This window comes from Medicago sativa, chromosome 8, assembly GCF_051527215.1.
Source record: "Medicago sativa cultivar Bolivia chromosome 8, Bolivia_mono, whole genome shotgun sequence".
In the NCBI taxonomy this organism is placed as follows: Eukaryota; Viridiplantae; Streptophyta; class Magnoliopsida; order Fabales; family Fabaceae; genus Medicago; species Medicago sativa.
In genome coordinates this window covers 78,765,876-78,790,119 of record NC_140756.1, presented here as the reverse complement: position 1 = coordinate 78,790,119, position 24,244 = coordinate 78,765,876, and the positions used below count along the sequence as shown (strand labels likewise).

The window sequence follows — 24,244 nt, the reverse complement described above, 5'->3', positions numbered from 1 at the left end:
GTGCATTCAATGCATGGAAACTTTAAAAAGTAACTTTTTCTACTTTAAATTTATCAATTATTTCTATTTTTGCATCCTTAACAAGTGCCCTTAGGGCACTTGTATAAGGGCACTTGTTAGCAAGACCCATTATAAATTAGACAAATAAGTAAAGAAATTTTAAAGATTGTCTTTAAGACATTGGTTAAGGAAACAAAAATAATATATTGGAAAGCGGTGAAAAGTGATGAAATCAACGTCTCCGTTTCAAAATGAGTGTCGTTTTAGGTTGTTACACACATATTAAGAAATGCAATAATGTTGTCTATGGACATGACATTTTTACTAAAATAGTCTTGTTAACCATTGGTGCATTTCCCAATTAAAGTAAAATGTGGTACTTTGGAAGTAGTGTGTATAGTAATAATTAAGGGGTACTATTGGGAAAAAGTAATTAATAGTGCATTGGAAACTGAAAGTGGCATTCATTTTGAAACAATTTTTTTGGCTAAAACGACACTCATTTTGAAACGGATGGAGTATTACTTTTGACTTCCTTAACAAATGTCATAAGAACACTTTAACAAATGCGCTAGGGACACTCGTTAGAAAGACTCGTAAGAAAAATCATAATATGTATTTTGTGGATGGAGGGATTTGGAGGGGGAATGTAGGGGATGGAATACTTTTCTCTTTTAAACTAGGGACATTATAAAATGTTTTTTAAAATCAATTAAATGTGCTGCAAAGTCTTCCTCTCCAAAATATCCCTCCCAAATAGACCCTTAGGCTTTGTTTGAGAGTTTGAAGGAGAAGGAAGGGCTTTGGGGGATAAAAATATAGGGAGAATTGAGAAATTTTTCACATTTCTTGAAAGATTATTTTTTTTAGAGAGTGATAAATTAATGCTTATGATTAATATATTTTAAATTTTAAGAATATTATAACAACATATATTAAATTTGAAGAATTCATATAAACCCTCCTAAACCTCCCAAAACCCTCCTCCAATACAATTTTTTAATTCCCCAAACGAAGAGGATTTTATATTTTGAAGAAAAATAAGCCCCCCAAATCCCCTCCTTCCAATGTCTCTATTTCTTCCACTTACTCCTTCTTCTTTTTTTCCAAAACCTTCCCTCCTTTCTCCTCCAAACTCGCAAACAAAACCTTAAAGAACTACTTTCGTATTTTACCTTTGAAAACCATGGAGTATTATACTATTTCTAAAAAATATTTGATCTTCATTATCGGTAACAATCTCATAATCTATAAAATCTTCTACTATTTCTGAATAAATTGCTGAATCCTTGGGATTTTTCATGGTAAAAATTAAAGGCTTAATTACCTTTTTGGTCCTCTAACTATTTAATTAGTATCGGATTGGTCCACTAACTAAAAATTGATTTAATTCGGTCCTCTAAGTTTCTCACTGTTACTACATTTAGTCCTTTCTGTTAATTTTATTCAAAAAAACGTTAGGGTTTGTGTTATGTGGGTACTTGACCTCCTGTTTCACACATACATATGAACCATAACAGTAACTAATAATATCAGTCACTATTTAATCATAATACCTTAACAAGTATAGGACCAAAATGATACTAATAAATAAAGTTAGAGGACCCACATAACACAAATTTAACGTTTTTTTGAATAAAATTAACATAAAGAACTAAATGTAGTAATAGTGAGAAACTTAGAGGACCGAATTAAATCAATTTTTAGTTAGAGGATCAATCCGATACTAATTAAATAGTTAGAGGATGAAAAAGGTAATTAAGCCAAAATTAAATGATAAAATTTACATGCTAAGAGAGAAAGATGTATTCTATTGAAATTGAGAGAGTTGTCACACAAATTGTTACAACCGAAAAACAAGTCAAGGTGGAAAACATTTGATTTCATAAAGTTTGTAAATTCTTGTGATCCAAAACAACCGTAGAAGTTAGACTAGATATGAATTGGTATTTTCAAGGTTTGGTAGGGATATAAGTAAACACAAAGTGTGAATGTCAAGGTTCAAAAGGTTAAGGTGAGACATTCCTAGCCAACTATTGATAGGGTTGCCTTTGCATATGTGGTTGAAGTGAATCTGAAATCAATTTGGGAGCCAAGGGGAAGCGGAGAATAGAACGTAGAAGGATAAACACGGGTTAGGACCCTCTTCATCTATGATCATTTCCATTTCTTTCATTTGGAGAGTTTAAGACACAAAAAATCTAAATGGCACAAAGATACTGAATAATGGTAGGGGCCATCAGGATACCCACACAGGGTATTTTAAAATGTATTTTTATTGTTGTTAGCTATGAAGATTCATATGGGGAAACAATTTTCTCAAATGAAACATGTCGCCTCTAATTTGTGGAAACAGTTATCTTTCACTGGGAAGTTATGTTCAAGTCAAACATCAGTCCAGTGGGAAATGATTTTGGCAAGTGTATAAAACTCGTTAAGTTTCTATGAAAATCAAATAGACCACATTACATAAATATGTATACCCTTGGTCCCATTACTATCTTTCTTCAACCCACTAATATTATTGCCTGTGCAAGCTTCACCAACATACACAAGTACCATGTGTCAACTTTTAAGCGACAGGGCCAAAATTCTGTTGCAAGAATTGATAAAGCTCTTCCGCGACTAAAGCAGGATACTCCTCTTGTGGAAGAAGAGCACCAGGCACTTCCACAAACTTGCTCACTCCTTTAGCTCCGTTAAGAGCTTCCATCTCAGCCTTAGACCTTTTAGGAGACCCTTTAGTTGATACAACAAATACTGGTATTTTTCCCTCCAAATCTGCAAAGAGTTGAAGGAACTCCTCACGGGATGTTACAGGGTCTAGGAGTCCAGTCAAGAAAGCCGCGGGTAAGTAACGTGCTCCTTGTCGTTTTGTCAATGCATATCTGCTTTCGACAATGGCTGGTGTCACGTTATCAGGATTGGCATATACATGTGATTTGTACTGCGATTGGATTGCATTCTCATTGCTCACAAGCATGTTATACACCATCCACCCAACTGCAGGCGCCTTTAAGGTGCCTCTTAGAAGACCATACCTGTCAAGTTCATAGGGAAGGGAAAAAAATTAAAAACAAGTTATCACCTATCAGGTTGTTTGTGACATAGACATCACTCTTTCAAAGATAACTCATGAGAATCAAATTCAAACATCACCGAGCATTTAGATGTCAACAAGAATAGAAAGTTATATAGACAACTATAGTTAAGAAAGCTAATCCCCCTTTTATATATTACCATCTAATAGAAACTAGAAATCAATGCTACAGTGATCAATTGGCAAGGAAAAAAATGCTCATTGAAAAGGGGAGCAATATAGTACCTTGTTTCCATGCTGGAATCTCGGCCAAATACGATAGGAAGGGGACCAGACCAAGTGGGTGCAACAGCAGCTATAGCTTTGGGCTTCACCAGACCCTTTTTCGCAGCACGGACTACTATTGAAGCAGCATGCCCTCCACCAAAAATCACCAAATTGTTGTCTAGTTTAACACCAACAATGTTAGTCACAAAGACTAATCAATACAAAGACTTGTGACATATTCAACTAATCATGGAAGCGAATATTCATTTCAGAAAATACCCAAACAAAAGACAATCATTGGATAAACACAAAACATACTTTGACCCCACAATTTACAGGAGAGGTCATGATAGATGCAAAATTCCATCAGATAACGGAAGAAACATGGTACAATAGAGTATATCTACTTGTTAAATTTAAGCCATGATTTGAAAACTATACTGGTGGTTCATTGAATCGGTGAAAACAGTGGTTCACGGATTACTGGTTTAAATGCAGTTGAACCAACAATAGTTAACTGTAGATCATATTTTCCAAGTACCAGCAACAATGAAACAAGTACACTCTATTCCAGATTCCTAATACCCACCAATCAATAAAGAAAATAAACCAAAAGCCCTAAAACCCTGCCAAGCACATTAGGAATTGTATTTTCAAGTTCCAAAAGCTACATAAAAGACTTAGGGTCCGTTTGGATTGGCTTATTTTAGAGCTTATGCAAAGCAGCTTATGCAAATAAATAAGCATTAATGTATTATTTATAAGCTTGTTAAGGTAGTTTATGAAAAAAAACAACTTATAAATATACAATTTTTGTTAGTAAGATCTTATGAATTAACATAAAAGCTTAATCATTTACATAAGCTCAATCCAAACAGACCCTTAGCACAATTTCTCAAATATATAATCCAATTTAGTAAATATATTTTAGTCCATAAACTTCTCAACTGAAAAACACAAACAACATATATACCAAGAGAAACTACCCAAAATAATTAAAAGGAGGAATTAACTGTAAGCAAGTTGTCTTAAAAAAATATGAATGAAAACTGCAACCGAACTATACTGATCTAAAATGATGTTTCAAAACTATAAGTCAGCACAACGACGCTATTACAACAAATAAAGTCCTCCACTACTATCAGTACCTGGTTGTTTTACTGGACCATAGGGTGAATTGATGAAATCAACCAGAAATTTTTCCAAGACGTCAGCATTGTAATCAATCTTTGGTCGATCAGAATAACCTAGACCAGGCCAATCAACAATAGTAGTGCGGTAATTGACACTGCCATTACGTTGAGCAATGTCTTCAGCAACTAATCTCCACTCCTCAACAGTGCTCACATCAGAAATGGTTGGCATCATCAAGATATTTTGGGAAGGCTCCGAACTCTCCTTCACATGTTCCTCATAATAAATATTTATTAAATTGTCCTTGAATTTCCACTGCCAGTTGCTAGTCTGATGGAAAATGAAAGAAAAAAAAAAGGGAATTATGCCTGAGCCAAAATATGGAAGAAAAAAAAATCGGATCTGGCCTCTTTAAATTGAGTATAAATCAAAGTGAGTGAATCAAAAGTTGTTATTTCAACATATTATAAATATAAGATTATTTAATTGGTTAGTTGAGTTAGTCGCAACTCCTTTAGGAGTTAGATAGGGATTGTTAACAAGTACATTAATTAGTAGTTACTCTTAAATAAATAAAAGGCAAGGGCAACAAGCTCCGCCGCTAACTCTTTCTATATGGCAAAATCAATCATCTTAAAAACGACATCCATAGACCTAGGAGACACAACATTGTTATGCGTGAGTCTTTGAACTCTTTGCAGAAGATTCACAACCTCTAGTGCTAGGAAACCTAAAGTGTTAAACGCAAATGGTATAAAAGCATGTTGATTGTCAGAACACGTTTTCTCGTTTTCTCATGTTTGACCACTTTGCTTGAAGCAGCTTTGAGGGTTGTCTGTCCCAAAGTGAAAGCCGCGTCTCTCAATCCCACAAGTGGGGAAACCTCAGTCAAGTCCAAACATGCATGTTTCCTTCCTACTCATCCGTACACCAGAAAATTTGTTGGCCTAATCATTCTCAAAGGACCACGATTCTCTGTTGTTATGATTTCCGTGCATTCACCAATTTGATGCACGAGCATCAACATGGAATCCGATTTCTCGTTTTTCACGTTCTTTTCAATTAGTTCAATATGTTTTTGAACATGCAATCTAGTGACCTGAGCATCAACATGCTCTCTATCTTTTCCATGTTTATGATCTTCTTCCTTTTGATCCATGGATTCGGAACACAACACACCAACAATTAGATATACATGTAAAATTTGATCCATTAATTTGTTGATTAACCGTCATTACTCACTTCAGACTTTAAAAAACCAGATTCAACAAGCTTTACACAAACCTCAAATGGGCATCCAACTTTGAATTATGAATAATCAAATAAAAGCCAATTGCTTTTAAAAAAAAAATCAAGTAAAATGACAAAAATTTATACACAATTTAAGGAAACAAAACCAATTAAAAAATAAATAAATAACTGATAGAGAGGATAGTTATTCTCACCTTCAATGGGGAAGATTTGTCACTGGAAGAGACATTGGAATAATCAAGGGTAGTTGAAGCCCGGATCTTCAAGGGTTTAAGAAGATAAACAGAGTGAGAGAGAAAGGGTTTGCGAAATTTGGTGTAAAGGTTAGAACTTGAAGGTGAAGGAGTGATAAATGTTGCAGAGAGTGCCATTAGAGGATGCAGAATTTCAAGAATGAAAATTGAAGAATGATATAATGAAAAGGTTTAAGGTTAATAAAAAACCACGGAATGGAACTATAGCAGAAAATACTGACCGTGGACTTGATTAGATTTTATGTTGGTGAAGCTGAAAATGACAAATTAACAACTATCACGAATTTAGCTACATGGTTGTCCTAAACAACACCGTTTTTCTAACACTATTTTTTTCAATTTTTTTGTCTTTTCGCGTCACTTATTATATTTTTTATTTTAAATTAAATTTCTCTCTTTTCTAACACTTATAGGTGATCTTTGTTCCATTAAAAATTTCTCATTGATAGATAGGGAGTATTTCATAATTAGATTTAGATGAGTGAAAAAGATGTCATTACGTAATGAAAAAAATTGATATACAATAGTAGTAAGATTATTTTTATTAGTACCAAACAAATTTTATTTTTGGTCAAATAGTATAGTGGTTAAAGCTCACACAATCACATTGTGGAGAATGGAGAATTGAAGTGTCCAGGGTTCGAACCCCAGCTCCTGTATATAATATGCAATATCTCTACCAACTGAGCTAAGCTCACGGGGATAGTAACAAACAAAATTTATCATTCCATTAATTCTCAAAAAATATAATGAAAATCTCCTAAAAAAATATAATGAAATTAGCATATCAAAAAAATTATATCATAATTTTATTTGTATCAATATAATTGTGGTTGGTACATATAATTAGACTTTTTGCTTGGACAACTTTGACTATATTGACCTTGCATGGTGGCACGTCTCCCCTAATAAAAATTTTGTGTAACCAGAATAACAATAATATGATAATTTTATTCACACAACTAAAATAATAAGTAACAATTTTTTATAATATTTTCACTTTTTTGAAATGTTAAATAAATAATGGCCTTTACTAATTAAACAAAATTAATTGCAAGAAAAATAACTACACAGAATTTAAATACTCAGCATTAATTTTATTTTTTTATTAAAGAACAACATAGGGGGTTCAAATATGTGAAGGGAAGGAAAAAGAATTTAATGGAAGGGAAGGGAGGGGTTTAACAAGATATCATGTATGGCTGATATCAAGCTATAAATAAAGCAGCATGGGAAGATGCAGAGAACATCAATGGACATGTTCCTATCGTCTGACTTGTAGACAAAGCTGCTTATGTCACCGAAAGCATTGATATATCACTGAAGGAGTATGTTATAAGGTGGATGTATGTAGTCGAGCAAGGAGCTAGTTACTTTTATTTGTTTTAGAAGAATTGTGCATTTGATGTGGTAATTATTTGAATGATTATGACTGTTATTTGTGTAGTTATAGATAAAGACCTGTAGAGAAATTAAAGATGGAATCTCTTCTTCATGTTTGTGCAATGTTCAAAGAAGAAAACTCCTTGTTACCAGAATACCAAGAAAATCATGTGTGCCGGACTGCCGGTGTGTTATTGTTGTAAGATCTATAACTTTGGCTTATACCAACATTATTAGTAGCCATATTTTCTTGGTCCTGTTTAAAACCTGAGTTTAACATAGTGACTTTGATTTAGTCTTGTTGTTATCTAGAACAAAAATGGTAGAGGAAGGATGTCTTAGCTACCTTACATCTGTTATAATTAATTTTGATGAGTAAATTTTAAGGCACTAAAGAAAAGTATTAGGTCAGGTATGTTGTAGCAACAATAAATGTCAAGACCCCTGGGTCCGTACAAAGCCCCATCATCAGCCATCCTCACCGTCACCACAAAACATGGAGCATCTCATGGGTTCTCATCTGTTTGACCCGATCTTGAATACTCATAATCTTGTGAGAAGCTTTTCATCCCAGCTGATGCAGACTTTATAACAGCTATTCCACTTCATTCCCGCCAAGAATTTGACACTATGATATGGAATCTCACTTTGGACGACCACTACAGTTTCAAATCGGCGTACCAATTATGCATGAGCTCTGTACCAGCCAACTACCACCCTTAATCCCTTATGGTCATTAAATGTCTCACAGAAAGTGAAATCCTTTTGCTGGCGTGCTACTCAGAACTACATTCCCACTCACGAAAATCTCTCGTGGCGCTCAATGCTCAGCATTGTGTGTTGTTTGCAATCAAGTGATTGAAAGCTCTTGGCATTTGTTTTTTCAATGTTTTTATGGTCATTAAATGTTTTTTTCAATGTTCTCTGCAAAAGATATGAATCTTGCAGCCATGTGTTTGTGGAGTGTGTGGAAGTCAAGGAACTCGCGTCTATGGGAAGGCCTTTCAATTCCAGCTTCACTGGGTTGCCGCTACTGCAAGAGACAAACTCCAAGCTTTCAACTGGATTCATCACCATTAAATATCGTCACAGCATGCTCTCAACCAGCAAGCTGCAGTCACAGAAGCTTGGATAAAGCATCCAGCAGGCTGGATAAAATGCAAACATTGATTTTGCATCATTTTCTGGTTACCATAAAGTGGGTGTAGGCGTCCGTTTTTGCAATCATTCCAGCAAGTGGGTGAAGGCATCTTTTTGAGTCTGACAATAAAGTGTTAATAGAGGCTCTTAAAATTGCCTGCAATATGGCCTTTGAGCTGGGGTCAATTATTAGAAAGTGTCAATGTATTTTGTCATCTCACACAACATTTGGGATAAGTCTTGGCTGTTGTTGTTGTTGTTGTACACTACATTTGAGATAAGTTTTATTCATAGGCAAGCAAATAGGGTCGCTCACAACCTTGCTAGTGTCCTGTTTAGTACTATTTACATATTAGCACACAAATTTTTTATGTTGCTCCTATGTGAATTATGTAATCTCTTGGACCATGTTGATTGTATGGTTTTTTTTGTAGCTACTATGTGTTGACTGTATGAATCAAGTAAACCAACCACGGGCTAGAATAAGAAGAACTTATAACTTATAAGGACCAAAATCCAAATAACTAAAAACTATATGGAGTACTTTCGCATTTGAAGCATAATATTGGGACCATTTAGTAAAAACTGGAATCAAGAAACTTGAGCGCCTATAACAACAGAAGAATAAACACATTCAAATAAACCACCAATAAAATAAACTATCGTTCAAATTCATAGATTAACTGGTGTGATCAACATTAAGTGATTTAAATAAACCAGCATTCAAACTCGAATGCCAACAATAAACTCAAGAACGGACTCATGTAACTAATAGATTCAGATAAGAACCGACTAGAATTAGAAGCCAAAAATAAACAACATGTAATACGATGTAAATAAACCACCATTAATATGAATCACTATCAAGTATTAGTCAGTACACTAGCCAATAGTTGGAGTACTAAACCAAATGTTAAGCAACAATATTCAGCCATAATCTGTTATATTGTGAATAACATAAACAAAGGCAGCACTGAAACGCCTAAAAATATGTTACTTCTCAAACACAAGCAAACAAAAAGCAAAAGAAAAATGTGATTTATTGGCCAGGATTTCCTCAAACTTAATGTGGTTTAGGGACATCAACCGACTCTTGGCTCTCCTGCACATGCTCTCGTCTCCTATCCTCCAATGTGTGCTGAAGTTGTGACCTTATAACACAAGGATACACTGTCTGCAGAAAGCTCCACATTTTAAAAGAATTAAACCCATCCTACATTCCATGAGCAATCATGTAGTGGTTGATGTACTTACTTGGGCTTGGATGAAAGCAGACCAGCACCTGCAGAAGCATGTGCAGATGCTACTTGGGATGTTGTTTGACCTGATATTTACAGTTGATGTTGCAATTGATGTCTTTGCATCTGGTCTGCCTCTCCCGTTATAGAGCATTCCACTACCTCTCCACCCGACTGTGCCCTTCTTTAGTATATAGCTCATCTGTAGTTATAGGGGCTGGGAAAGTTGGAGAAATACTGACATGACTGTAGTTTTGGCATTTTGAACACTTTTCATGAATGTTAGCTAGTAGGTACAGTCTGATTCTCTATAGATAAAGAAATGTTTAGGAAATGCATTTTGTTGTGACTATGAATTCAATTGTGCAAGGATATATAATAAATGATATCTTAATAGTTAAAGTAGTTAAGTAGTTAGTTAGGCAAGTTATTTGTTAATGGGGTAGTTAGGATTATCCTGTATAAATTGGGAGGTATATTGGGCATGAGACATCTTTTGAATGTTGTGAATGTGAAACCCTTGAAGGAGAGATTCTCCCCGGTTCTATCGTATTTCTTAAATAAAGTGTTATTATTTTGGAATTCAAACCTTGGGTTCCTAACAAGTTGCATGTTGAATACCTCAATAACGTGTTGTTCTGCTTTAGCTTGTATGGCTTTGCCTGTCATCCTTTTCACTTCTTTTCTTTAAGACTTCCAATAGGTGTCTGGTACTTTGAAGGAATGATACCAGCTGTTGTTTTTGTTGCATTTCAACTCAATTAAATGTTCACTTCTAGTTCTATCACCAGTAATCTCTGCAGGAACAAAATCCATCTTTGAATGAGTGAAAGCGACTTCTATCTCTCACAATGATTTCTACTTGGTAGACTTTAGAAATCAGCTTCATCACAGTATGGCAGTCCCCACATACCCTCAGGTTCTTCACTATTCTTAAAATCCTTCCTTTAGGAAGCTTTGCAATTCCAAAAGCTGCAGCAAGCTTTTCACTGTGCTTGGACATAGAATCTTCTTTTTCTTCCTCTTCAATGTCATGCAGGACAGTCCTTACCTGGGGCGCATAACCTTCTTCTTCTCTAAGCCTCAACATTATTTCCCTTAGTTTATCATGGGCCTCTTTTGTAACCTCATTAGGCTTTTCACCTGCCACAAAACCATAATTGACCTTGTCAATTTCAATCATGCTCCAACCAGGAATTTTTTTCATGCTCTGTTCAATCATTGTTCTTCTTATGCCAGCAACATCCTTCCATTTCCCTGCAACCGCGTAAACATTTGAGAGCAGTACATGGTCACCGGAGTTGTTTGGATCCATTTCAGCAAGCCTTGCTTTCACAAGCTGAGCCAATTCGATATTACCATGAATGCTACAAGCTCCAAGGAGGGTTCTCCAAATGATTGCATTAGGTGAAATTGGCATCTGACATATAAACTCATAAGCCTTCTGCAACCTAGCAGCCCGACCATACAGATCAACCATACAGCCATAATGCTCGATGGCGGGTTCAATTCCATAAAAATTCCTCATCTTAGAAAACAAAGCACAACCTTGCTCAACCAAACCACTATGACTACAGGCATACAGGAGAGATATGAAGGTGACACCATCTGGCCTAACTCCAGACTCTTCCATCTCATGAAACATCCGGATCGCATCATCTGCACGACCATGCATTGAGAGTGCTGCTATCATCGACGTCCAAGACACAATGCACTTTTCCGCAGACATATGTCGAAAGACCAACTTAGCCATATCAACATTTCCACACTTCGAGTAAGTATCAATGAGAGCATTGTTAACCGAAACAATACAAAGAAACCCTGCTTTTTCCATAAACCCATGTAAAATCTTCCCAAACTCAAACGCCCCAGCCTGTGCACATGCCGATAACACCCCAGTAAGACTAACCTCACTCGGCATAATTCCGTCCCGCAACAACTCCTTAAAAAACCCAAACGCATCATCAAAAGAACCACTTTTAGCAAACCCAACAATCATAGTACTCCAGGAAGCATCATCTCTCATCTTCATTTCACAAAAAACTCTTCTTGCCAACCCAAGCTCACCCGCTTTAACATAACCCGCAAGCATAGTATTCCAAGAAGTCAAATTCCTAACCGGCATCCTTTCAAACAAACCCCAAGCACCCTCCACATCCCCACACCTAAAACACGCTGTAACAACCGCATTCCACGCGACAACATTCGGTTGAGACATTTCATCAAACACCTTCCTCGCATACTCATAACACCCACATTCAGCATACATACTAATCAACGTCGTTCCAACAAATATATGATCATCAAACCCATGACGAAAAGCCTGAGAATGCAACTGAATCCCCTGTCTCTTCGAACAACCATCGTTCGCAATCCCTTTAAGTGCGAAGGCGAAAGAGAAACTATCAGGAAGAAGAGTGGGGTGGCGGAGTAATTGAATGAAGGGTTGGAGGGAAGAGAGAGGAGTGGAGGAATGGGAGAGGGAACGAATGAGGGTGTTGTACATGAAGGTGTCGGGGTTGGGGAAGTGATGGAAGAGACGGAGAGCGTAGTGGAGAACATGGTCGGAGATGGAAACGGCGCAGTTGAGAAGAAGTTTGCCGAAGAAGAAAGGGTGAGTGTGAAGGCCTGTAACGTAGAGATGGGTGTGGATTTGTTTCGTGGTTTTGAGGGTTGTGTTGCACTTGCTCAACAATGAAATTAATCTTTCTTCGCCACCCATGTTAATCATGTTCATGTTAACTATTCATAGTAGCTTAAGCTTGGTGAGCCTCTACAAATGGTATTTTGGATACCTTTTTTGAAGGGATTTTGCTTTTATACCTTGATACCAAGTTTTAAAAAAATACTACAAAAAATGGTTTAAATATGTCTTTGTTGCTTTTTTTATTTTAGTCTAGTAAAGAAATTATTTGTTTTTAATGTTTGTAAATACATCACTTTTTTAGTTTGTTCCTTATTGTTTTTTTTTTTAAATAGTTTGAGGGCTGCAGGAAAGGAGATGAGCAACTAAATCAGAAATAGTGTAGACAAGAACTACTATAATTAAATAATTAAATAACTAAATACATATCATAAGAGTGTACATATGAGTTTCCACCAGTTACAAATAAAAAGAAAGAGCCACGTCTTGTTAGCTTCTTGATGCCTGCTCTTTCTGAATATTCAGAATCTTATTAACAATCTGAAAGAAGTAGCATGATTTGTCATCAAGACGGTGCACATCATGGTTTGCTTGCAAATATGCAAAAGCAGCATCGTTTTGACACCAAGATGATTCAAATTTGGTCGGATATCCCTGAAGAAAAAGCATTTTGGGTTCTGTACTATTGGGAGTAAACCTGCCAATAGGAAAATGATAAAATCAATGAGAAAATTTAAGGCTGTAAATCAATAGGGAAGGTAAATTTCATTAGAAACCGAATAATTTTATTAGAAAACCCTTGATACTATAGCCAACGAGATTAACAGTTACGCTTCCCATGTCAAAATCTAAATTCTATCATCATGCCCATAAACTACATACAAGACATCTCATAAAAAATTGAAAGAAGCTTACCTTAGCTATGCATAGGTACAAATTATATTTTGCAATGTTCATACAATATAAATCAGAACTGAATGCTATGTAATTAGCACCTATCTTTCTTTCTTCTGTGTGAAGACTTAAGTACGGATGGCGCCATCAATTTTCCTAATTCTTCACATAATCACATGTAGCATTGTGTTGCCGGTTGCAACTTGCACACCTTTGTCCTGAAAATTAATATTTTTTGTGTTACATGAAAAGAAAATGGTCATATCATTATTGACATATTCACATGAAGAAAAAAAATAGCATACTGATAGGGCATGAAGACTTCGATGTGATCTTGACAACATTGGGCTTGTAAACACCCATCCTGTTGACCAACCTACACTAGCTGACAATAAAGACTTCATGTTCAAAAGTCATGCATTTCACCAGAATAGGTGTCTACCGGAAGCACCAAACATCCTTGGAAATTGGAACCAAACACAGTATCAGCACAACAAAAAAAAAAAAAAAAAAAAAAAAAAATCTAAGCATGGCCTACAGTCTAGCAGTAAAGTCAGAAATCATCCATGTTTGAAAGCCATAGAACTCACCGTTATTAAAGGTGTCTACAAGAAGCAAAAAACATCCTTGGAAGTTGGACACGATCATAGGATCAGGAATCATCAGTTTCTAAAGATATTGTCTTCTACTCAACAGATGATGACCTGGGCTCACGGCGAAGAGAATTCCAGTTTGGATGTCTTTTCTTAAGTATCTTTTTATCTCTAACACCATCATACAAGCATTCATAGGCATGATAAGTTATATGACCCTTTTTCAACAAATTTTCTACAACAATCTTAGGTGCTGCTACCACCTTTTTATCAGCTTCAAAAATTGTATTTACAGTATCTGGGACAATGTCCTTTTGTACCATAAGGTGGATGATACCAACTGCTTCTTGAACCTTGTGCTCCACGCAAAGACAATTTAAAACCCGTCCAAATGTTGTCAGAGATGGAATAAATCCCTTTTCAATATTTTCCAATAAAAATTTGTATCCTTGAGTAACATTTCCTGTTTTGCAAAAGCCATCAATTAAGACCCGGTAAGTATAGTTGTCAGGGTCACAACCATTTTTCTTCATCTCAGAGAAGAGTCTTAGTGCCATTTTCATATTGAGTTGTTCAGAAAATGCTCTAACTATGATGTTATAGGTTGCCGTCATATGAGAAACATCATACTGCTTTTCCATCCCTCTAAATAACCCGTAAGCACCATCAAGATCCCCAATCTTGCAGAAACCTGTGATTAATGTGCCAAAACTAACAACATCGGGTGTCAAGCCCTTGCTTTTCATTTCCCCAAGCAAATCGACAGCTTCATTTACTTTCTTAGAATTGCAAAGGCTTTCTATGATAGTGTTATATGTAATTATGTTTGGAGCACATCCCTTCTCCGTCATCGCCTTGAAAATCTCCATTACTTCTTCGGACTTTGCAGTTTTGCACAGTCCATTCAACAAAGTGTTATATGTGATAACATCAGGAGTCATACCTTGACTCCACATTCTGTTTACCAACTCAATTGCACTGTCTAACTTCAACTGTCTGCAATAGCCATCAACCAAAATGTTGTATGTAAATATGTCTGGGATGCATCCTTTGGCTATAGCATCATCAATAAGATGATTAGCATCAGATAAACAACCCATCTTGCACAAGCCATTTATAATTAAATTATAAGTCCATATATCAGGTTGACAACCATTTTCTGCCATCTCATTCATCAATTGCAAAGCCGGCAAAACAAGACCTTGCTGACATAACCCTTTAATCAAGGTATTGTAAACAATAACGCTTGGACTTAAACCTTTTCCTAGCCCTTCCTTAAAGACAGCCACAGCCTGATCAGGGTCGCCATCCTGGCAAAAACCATTAATTAAGGAACAATAGGTAAACTCGTCTGGCTTAAAACCCTTGAAAACCGCATCTTTCAGAATCCTATTTGCATCCACTACCATCCCCTTTTTACAGTATCCATCAATAATACTATTATAAGTAAAATCATTCGGCTCAAATCCACCATTAACCATTTTATGCAAGCACTCCTCCGCTTCAACAACCCGCGAATTCCTACACAACCCACATATAACTGTATTATACGTAACAACATCTGGCCTCAATCCTTCCCTCGACACACACCCCAACAACCTAACAGCCCTATCAAGAGAACCCTCCTTACAAAGCCCTTGTATAAAAATATTAAAAGTAAACAAATTCGGACAAACCCCTCTCTTCAAAACCTTATCAAAAAGCCTCTCACTTTCCAAAACAAAACCTTTCTTGCACAATGCATGAACAAGCTTATTAAAAGTAGTGACATCAGGACACAAACAACACTCAAGCATTTCATCAAACAACTCGCGTGCGCGAGCATTATCACCAAATTCATAAAACCCTGTAACAACAGTACAATAAGCAACAGCATTCGAAAAACAACCTAACACCGGCATATTCCGAAGCAGTCTCAAAGCAGCATAAGGCCTACCCGTTCTACAAAAACTCTTAATCCTTATAGTATAAGTATACACATCTGATTCAACCTTTTTATCTTTCATCCTCATATAAACCTTATGAGCTTGATTAAAATAACCAAACTCAACAAGAATATTCATAATAGCATTATAAGAATAAACAGAAGGATCACAGTTGAATAAATCCATGTGTTCAAATGTATCAACAGCTTCTTGAATTTTTCCTTTTCTTCCGTAGAATCTCATTGCTTCAACGTAAACTCCTTCTAACAATGTGTTGTCGAGATTTGATCGCATTTCAGAGAGAAGATTCTCCATCTCGTTGAATTTACCGTGGAAGCCGAGTTTTTGAAGCATGGATTTGTAGGTGAATAGAGTGTGTTTGAATCCTTGTTCGTTTTTTGATGAGTTGAAGATTTCTAATGCTTTTAGAGGATCTTTTTGTACTTTCACTACCGCTGCAACATGTTTTGGAAGCAACGCACGATTCATTCTAAGAACACGAACAACTACAACAAGGTTGGTTTGTTTAAGGTTCTTGTGCGGGTTTTTGCAATGTTTGAAAAATGAAAATGGAAACGAAACGAAGCGTTTTGTTTCTGTGTTGTGGAATGTGATTGCCACGTCATCAAAAAGTAGGGCCCATTGGAGAGTACGTGGCATGTGAGGGGGTAATTGAAATTTTGTTAATTTCAAGGGGGTAATTGACAAAACTTACAATTTTGGGGTAATTGCCTATTTACTCGAGTGGGGGATTAAAATTTGTGAAGAGAGAAAGAGAAAGAGAAGATGGAAACGGCGGGGCAGTGGCTGGAGAAGGCGTTGGTGGAGTTGTGCGCGAAGATTGAAACGGGTTTGGGATTAGGTTTGGATGAAGAGATCATAAAAGGGCTTGTTTCTTACTGTGATCTTGCTCAGCCGCGAGATGCTAAAGAGTACCTTGATGTAACCCTCGCTACCCTTTTCTACTTTTTTTTTTTTTTTTTATTGTGAATTATTGAGTTAGTCTATGAAATTGTAGTAGTGGTATCATATAAACATTAATGACGAATTATATTTTGTGGAATTTAATCGATTTATCTTTATAGTTGGTTTTATTCTTAATCTGGAATCTGTTATTTAGATTGATGGGTCTAGTCTGTTTTACTGCATAATTCTTGTTGTTTCTGGTTTGTATATTGTTTTGCTCATAACTTTGAGTTTCACAAATCAAAATCGTAAACCTTTTTGGCTTGTGGGAAACTGTTCCTGAATGGGAACATTGAACTGATCACCTGATTAGTGATGGACCCTTCGTCCTTAGGTGCGCTTGTGCTGCTGCCCCTCCAATGTGAGGGATGCCTAAGGCATTCTGATGTCAATGTAAGACAGTGGTTAAAACAGGTTTTTATTAGAATTGATGAAGAGATCACACTTGGGAGTTTACCCCCTATTTATAGTAGTTCTGCGATCTGAGGGATGCTGCAATTAGTGTGTTCCGGATTGGTTGGAGTTGACGTCTTCGTCCTAAGTTTACATCTGTTCGTATCTTGATAAGCGTGTCTCCTTGATGCTTGGATCAGTACCAAGATATGATCTTATTGTTATCTCGGTTACTTGCTTGAGTTCTTCATCTGGACCAGGATTGTGTTTAGGCCTGATTTGCGTGTTGTTCTTTGTTGGACCTGTTTTAAAGGACACGAGATGACCTGTTTTGGGTTCTTAGTTCCATCCCAGTAAACAAACTTTAAAACTCAGGCATACTTGTACCTCGTAATTGAATTGGTAATTGTTTTTTAGAAGTACATAAATTGACGTTTAAGGATGGACTTTTTGAATATCTTTACTGTGTATTCATGTTTAAATTTTTGTGGTGGACCTTGTTGCAACATATTCTTTGTTGTACTGGTGAATTGTTTAACTCGAAATTTTTTATCTGTGTTCTTCTGCAGAATATTATTGGCCAGGAAGTAGGGAAATCTGTGATTGAAGAATACTTAAGGCGGAGAGGTCACTCAGAATTCAGCACCAAATCAGATGTTCCAACTACCACATTACATGCCTATGTCAAGCCACCTTCAGTTGAGACATCTACTAGTGGATCTAAGAAAAGAACGCCGAAAACGGTGACTGTCCGTGGTGACCATGCAGAACCCAACAAGAGTGCTGCCGGAAGTAGTCAGGGAAGTGGGATTCCAGCTACAAGTAGTGAATCAAGAACATCACAAATAGTAAATCAAGTGACTTCCAAAAAGAAGAAAGCTGGGAAAACTATTTCACTTGCTGAGGCAGCCAAAGGATCAATTGTGTTCCAACAAGGAAGACCATGCGCTTGTCAAGCGCGTCGTCACAACCTAGTCAGTAATTGTTTATCTTGTGGTAAAATTGTTTGTGAGCAAGAAGGTGAGGGACCTTGCAATTTCTGTGGTGCCCTTGTGTTGAAAGAGGGCAGCTCATATGCTGGTCTGGAAGAAAGCTTGCCTCCATTGTCAGAGACTGAGGCTGCTGCTGAAGCTTACGCAAAGAGGCTTGTCGACTATGACCGAAATGCTGCCGCTCGTACAACAGTTATTGATGACCAAAGTGACTACTATGAGCTTGATTCAAATACTTGGTTGTCAAAGGAGGTGTTCTATTTTGTTTGCAGCTTGTTATCTGGTATTCTTATTATGACCATATTTGAATTTTACTCAATTTTATCTTCTTTCTTTAGGAGAAAGACTTGTTGAAAAAGAAACAAGAGGAGATGGAAGAAGCTGAACGAGCCAAACGGAATAAAGTTGTCGTGACTTTTGATCTAGTTGGCCGCAAGGTTTCTATTTTAGCCATATGATCTTGCCTAAAATTGCCAGTTAGATTTGCTACAGCATGAATTTTCTTGCATGATTGGAATCAATTGTCTTTTTGTGTGAACTTTCCTGGGATCTACAGATGTGTATTATGGCATCATGGTTATCAAATTGATATTCAGAATATTGAATCTTATTCTGAATTGTACGATACATTACTAATAAAAAATATGACCATTTTAAATAAAAACAAGCGACAGCAAAATAATACGCTTATATATACAAAGTTTCTGACTATTTGAAGTTTAGATAGTTATTCATTAAAATGAATCGGGATTCAATATGAGATTATGAGATTTATGTCCAAAATAGATACACACCAGGTATTATACCGATAGAATTCAATTTGTATTGGATTGAGATATGACTTGCATTATCTTAAAAAGACTGATAACCAGCTTTGCATATTATTGGTTTTGATTTTTACTGAATGAAAGTCTTGAATCAATCAGTCCTTTTAGAAACGTATGCCATTAATTATAGTGAATCTATGCATAGTTTTAGAGTGGTAACCTAGATACATTCTTCCTCTTTACTTTTTCCCATTGTTGCTTGTATATTTGTCTGTGTGCTTGTTTACTGCAAACCAAGTATTATGCAGAGTATCTGTTTTCTCATTTTGGACTCTAATTTATATCTTTCAGGTTCTTCTGAATCAAGATGAAGTTTCAGAATCACAGCCGGACAATAGAATATTGCGTGCACCAGATGAAAGGGAAGTGAACCGTATTATACCAAATCCAACTCTTAAAATTCAGCCAGTTTTTGTGGATTTGGGCTTCAGTAAGAAGTCTGCAAACGATAGGCAAGCAAACAAAGGTAAGCAATCAGACAAAGGCTTAAGCAAGGGGTTGTGCTTGGAGATTACCGGAAGAGTGCAGCATGATAGTAAGGACTTGAAGTACCTTCAGCAAAGTCAATTTGCAACAGATTCAAATGAAAAATTTTGGCAAGGACCTTCAGGAAATGGAGGGCTGCATGTTGAAGATGATGGTGAATGTTTACTGGACATATGATAATTTGTAAAAGGTTTTCATACTTTTTTTGTCTAAGCCTTGAAATCGTTGGTCTTGATAATCTTTGAGGGAAAGGAGATAATGAAGTTTTTTTTTTTTTTTTTTTGAGGGAGATAATGAAGAATTTTTGGCAGCATATATTTTGAGGGATGCTTGTGCACATATATTATCAGTACATTATTTATTATCAATTCCTATAGAGATTTTTAAGTGATTGTTTTGCTTGAAGTAATTTTAGATTTCCCTTGCCATAGTGTACACCGGCAAGCAATCGATTACAAGTGATTGTATTTAAAAAGGAAAATGAAAAAGCATATTTACGAAAGATTGCTTTGATGATCTTCATCCTTCGATGCTAAACTAAATTATTTTTAAGTTTCGTTATTAGAGAGAGCTATTATGAACAGTTAAATGCAGTATTGAAATTTGAATAAGCATATACTCACTGGTAAACCAAGTAATATTCAAGCAGAACGCTGAAGTATTGAAATTTGAATAAGCGTATACTCACTGGTAAACCAGATAATTTTATGATCATTTTGAAAATTTGGTTAAATTGTTTTCGTAAGCAATTCCAAAGTTTTTTGAAGTAGGTCAAAAGCAGTAGTTTATGGATAAAGTGAAAATTTTAGTTTGCTGTGGTGAAAGTGAAATATGGAAATTTAGCTTTTGATTTACATTATTGGTGGCATAATCTCATTGTTTGTTTGTGTGAAATTTATCCTTAGTCCGTGTCTTTTTTGCTATTCTCTTATTTTCTTGAACTATGTTTGTGGATAAGTTTGATTCTACTCTTTGTATATCTTGTGTTGGTTAGGATTTATTTATCGGTTTAATTAATATTTTTTATTTTAGTTTCTTAAATATTTATTTAAGAAACTAGTATAAAAAATATTTTTTACCACCAAAAAAACTTTTTACTAGCCAATCCAAATTAACCAGTGTCACTATGTGCTGGTTTGGGATTTCTTTTACAAGTAGATCGAAATGCACCTATGAAGCCTTGATACGGATACGGGGTGCAAGTACGATACGGGTACGCAGATACGTGCAAAATTTAAAATTTAGAATACGGGGTGTAAGTGGTTCGGACAAAACCAACGAAATCGAAAGTCCAAACCGAACCAAACCGAAAAAATTTCCGACCTTGTTTGGTTCGGTTTGAAAATGATCCGAACCAATTGAAACCGATCTAATTTGGTTTGGTTCATGGTTTTTCATTTTGAGATCCGTGAAACCGATGAACCAATCCGATGATAACCACACTCCTTATTTTACTAATATTATCCTACCTTACACAAACTTATGGTTAGGCCCAAAATTAAACATAAGATACTTTTTAATCCATTCACTTTCTCTCATCTTCTTCTCATCTCATCGGTTGGCGACTCACGTTGGAATTGGATTGATTTAGTTTGGATGTTTTTATTTAATTTCATGGCGACCATAATTTCATGATGTTTAAATTTCAGGATGTTTTAATTTCAGTTTGCATGGATTTGTTATTTTGACTATGTTTTAATTTTAGGATGTTCTTTTGGAATTTTTGTGTTTGTTGATGAATGATGCATGTATGGATCATGAATGATTGAAATATTTGAGTTTGATGAAGTTGTTTTTCAAGAATGATGGATGAATGAATCTTGGATCATATGTATGAAATATAGAGTAAGGTTAGTTATAAAAAGTTGTTTGAAAAAATAGAGAACGTGAAAAAACAAAATATGAAATACAATTATACAAAGATCTATGAAATATTTTGTGAGAATATGTTTTTTTTTAATTGTATTTTTAAATAAACCGATCAACCGAACCAAACAGATTAATTTGGTTCGGTTTCTTTTTTGAAAAACAGTGAAAACCGAACCAATCCAAACCGATGAAGATTTCATCGGTTCGGACATTTTTTTGACTAAAAACCAATCCAAACCGAACCGTTACATCCCTAGATACGATATGGTTAAGATACGTTAACAAAATTCTTATATTAAAACTTATATGCATATAAAATATTTCAAGAAAATAAGCAACGATTACTCTTCATTATTATATTATTATAAAGGCCGTAATTTTTTCTTAAAATAATACATGTGATCTAAATAAATAAAAATGTTAAGTTTTGATATAGATAGTATCATATTTTCATTCATATGTTAAGATATCAACATAAACATCATTAAAAGAACTCAACACAAATTTTGTATGATGTTGATTAATTGAATCCTCTCTCTCTCTCTCTCTCTCTCTCTCTCTCTCTCTCTCTCTCTCTCATTGCATTCATCGAGAAGAAGTATAACTTTTAGTGGTTCATTGAGAAACAATTATACTCATGCATATCTAATGTTGAATCATGTACATCTTCACTGAATTTTCACAACATTGTCTCACTTTTTTTACCCTTCATCTTTTCTAGAATACATGTTTGTGAATCTTATAAGTATCCTTGTGTATTTGTAGAGTATTTTGCAAGTATTTGATAAAATATTTTTTAAAAATTAAAATGATTAATTACGATATTTCGTGGGTGCATATCCAATAGTATCCGTGAAGTATCGGTATTTGTTATGGATACATCTTCGTGTTTGAGCATCCAGCTTCGTAGAAATGCACCAATGTGTATTTGGATTCCCTTCGATCATCTTTTATCTCCAACTCACATTTTCTTAAACAATTTTGATTAAAATAAATCAAGGACCATGAAATAAAGAAAAAGACATCCAGTGGCTCAAAGATTGTGTGATTGTAGTCAAATATATTCCTGCTATTTGTTGATATATAAGCGAGGATGCTTATTAATCTATATATTAGTCCGGTTTTCTGGACATTAGGTTTCGTTATTTTTCATCACTCATACACATTTCATTCATTATCTTAGATCTCACATTAGTTGATATAGAAGTTGATATGATCATTTGACCTTGTTCGCTTTAAAGTGTTTGGTTGAGACTTGAGACTAGCCAAAAGTTTTATCAAATGCAATATAAACACTTCATTCAACAAACAAATCAGCCAACAAACAAATGATTTGAGCATCTTGAAAAGAAGCAGTATGAGTATTTTGAAAAGAAACCCTATAAAAAATGAGACCATCGTTTGAAAAGAAAAAAAAATCTTTCGGGTCTTGTTAAGTTGAGCATAGGCATGGCAATGGGGCGGGGTGGGGACGGGTTTTACCTTCCCCGTCCCCATACCCGATTCTCATATACTTACCCGTTACCCTACCCATACCCAACGGGGATGAGAAATTGAATCCCATCCCCGTCCCCGACGGGTTCGGGTATCCCCGCCCCATCCCCATCCCCGCATTGAATAACTTTTTTTTTTTAAAAAATAGAAGTTTTTTGGCATCCCCAAGAGCAATGTTGTAATACATTATCCAACAATGCGCTCACTTTAACATTTATTAGACGGAATGATTTAGTTGATCTTTAAATATCAATGGTAGTTTTTGTTAACATGACAATTATCAAACAAAATAACATGACATATCAACATAAAGTAATTTTTTACATTTGGGACGGGTTTGGGTATGGGTTCGGGGTGGGTACCTATATACCCGTTACCCATCCCATACCCGTGTTTTGAAATCGGGGAAAACCCATACCCATACCCAAACCCAGTCAAAACGGGGAAAACCCGTCAAATTGGGTTTGGTTCGGGCGGGTAACCGCGGGTATGGGTTTTGTTGCCATGCCTAGTTGAGCATGAGTAAAGAAACTAAAATTGAAATTAAAAAATAATCATTGTATCAAAAAGACAAAAGCTAAAACTTTTAAAATAAAAAATACACATTTTTCATTTCAGCATGAGTTAGCATTTCTCAATTCTTAAAGCCTCTTTTATAATTTAAAGTGTATGAAAAACATTATCTTCTCTATCTTATTTACAAGTCCGAAAAATACCTTATCACTTGAGATAAATGGATAAGAAAGTTTAATTAACTTCTAAAAAAATGTTTCATAAAATTTAGTGTTTTGAAAAGTATATATTATGACATTACCATCAAAAAGTCATTTTAGAAAAAAAAATAAAATAGATAATGAATCGGTAAAAAAAAAAATACGTACCTGCCAAAATAAAATGAAAGAATGCATTCCATAAATTAAAAAATGGTTAAAGTATGTTTTTAGTCTTTATAAATATTTCAACTTTTTGTATTAGTCCCTATAAAAAATGTCTTCAAAATTTGGTTTTCCGAACGTTTTACATCACCACTTGTATCATTCAAAATTTTGAATTGTTTTCCGCAATCATGTTTAATACATTGTATAATTATCTTTGGCTAAAGTTTAATTTTTCTAAAACAAGGGACGAATCAAATATAAATTTTATGTTTTTGACATTTAAATATTTACATTTTATCAATGCATTGTTAAAAAAAATTCTAATTTCTATTGAAAAAGATTCTTATAATATTCTAATCATTCATACAAAAAATTCATTCTAAATTTTAAATAATACACATAAATGACTTAAAAAATTATGAACCATTTAAAAAAAACTTAAACTTAATGTTACTATATTTATATTTATAAGAAATAAAAATATATGTAACCCAAAAAAAATCTACCAAAAGTAAAAACATTAAGAAATACAGCAAAAAAGCCTAGCAAAATAACCCATAGTAACCGTTGATGGAC

At 35.1% G+C, this 24,244-nt stretch overlaps 4 protein-coding genes and 1 long non-coding RNA gene across 8 annotated transcripts; 2 read left to right on the top strand and 3 right to left on the bottom strand.

Annotated features, from left to right (window-relative positions):
* Positions 1 to 2,314: 2,314 nt before the first annotated feature.
* LOC146901892 (alpha/beta-Hydrolases superfamily protein) lies at positions 2,315 to 6,101 on the bottom strand. Its single transcript, XM_085738015.1, has 4 exons — positions 5,887 to 6,101; positions 4,456 to 4,771; positions 3,326 to 3,485; positions 2,315 to 3,041 (listed from the first exon to the last, which is right to left on the bottom strand). The coding sequence occupies exons 1-4, from the start codon at positions 6,061 to 6,063 to the stop codon at positions 2,573 to 2,575; spliced, it is 1,122 nt and encodes a 373-aa protein (XP_085594141.1). The 5' UTR covers positions 6,064 to 6,101; the 3' UTR covers positions 2,315 to 2,572.
* Positions 6,102 to 7,092: 991 nt separating this feature from the next.
* On the top strand, positions 7,093 to 8,902 carry LOC146901891 (uncharacterized). The gene is made up of 2 exons (XR_015023664.1): positions 7,093 to 7,292; positions 7,394 to 8,902. It is a non-coding gene; the product is annotated as an uncharacterized LOC146901891 (long non-coding RNA).
* Positions 8,903 to 9,295: 393 nt separating this feature from the next.
* LOC146901890 (Tetratricopeptide repeat (TPR)-like superfamily protein) lies at positions 9,296 to 12,505 on the bottom strand. Its single transcript, XM_085738013.1, has 3 exons — positions 10,329 to 12,505; positions 9,724 to 9,924; positions 9,296 to 9,643 (listed from the first exon to the last, which is right to left on the bottom strand). Exon 1 carries the CDS (start codon positions 12,442 to 12,444, stop codon positions 10,492 to 10,494), a length of 1,953 nt encoding a protein of 650 aa, XP_085594139.1. The 5' UTR covers positions 12,445 to 12,505; the 3' UTR covers positions 9,296 to 9,643; positions 9,724 to 9,924; positions 10,329 to 10,491.
* Positions 12,506 to 12,694: 189 nt separating this feature from the next.
* Positions 12,695 to 16,617, bottom strand: LOC146901889 (Pentatricopeptide repeat (PPR) superfamily protein). 4 transcript variants are annotated; one of them, XM_085738011.1, is made up of 4 exons: positions 13,836 to 16,563; positions 13,551 to 13,704; positions 13,347 to 13,463; positions 12,695 to 13,048 (listed from the first exon to the last, which is right to left on the bottom strand). In XM_085738011.1, exon 1 carries the CDS (start codon positions 16,421 to 16,423, stop codon positions 13,931 to 13,933), a length of 2,493 nt encoding a protein of 830 aa, XP_085594137.1. In that variant the 5' UTR covers positions 16,424 to 16,563; the 3' UTR covers positions 12,695 to 13,048; positions 13,347 to 13,463; positions 13,551 to 13,704; positions 13,836 to 13,930. The 4 variants fall into 4 exon arrangements, 3 of the variants coding, with proteins under 3 accessions (XP_085594137.1, XP_085594136.1, XP_085594138.1); XM_085738010.1 differs by having other exon boundaries at positions 12,695 to 13,463; positions 13,836 to 16,617; XM_085738012.1 differs by lacking the exon at positions 13,551 to 13,704 and having other exon boundaries at positions 13,836 to 16,477.
* On the top strand, positions 16,547 to 19,818 carry LOC146901888 (transcription regulator/ zinc ion binding protein). The gene is made up of 4 exons (XM_085738014.1): positions 16,547 to 16,705; positions 17,692 to 18,366; positions 18,453 to 18,551; positions 19,233 to 19,818. Exons 1-4 carry the CDS (start codon positions 16,550 to 16,552, stop codon positions 19,602 to 19,604), a joined length of 1,302 nt encoding a protein of 433 aa, XP_085594140.1. The 5' UTR covers positions 16,547 to 16,549; the 3' UTR covers positions 19,605 to 19,818.
* Positions 19,819 to 24,244: the final 4,426 nt, after the last annotated feature.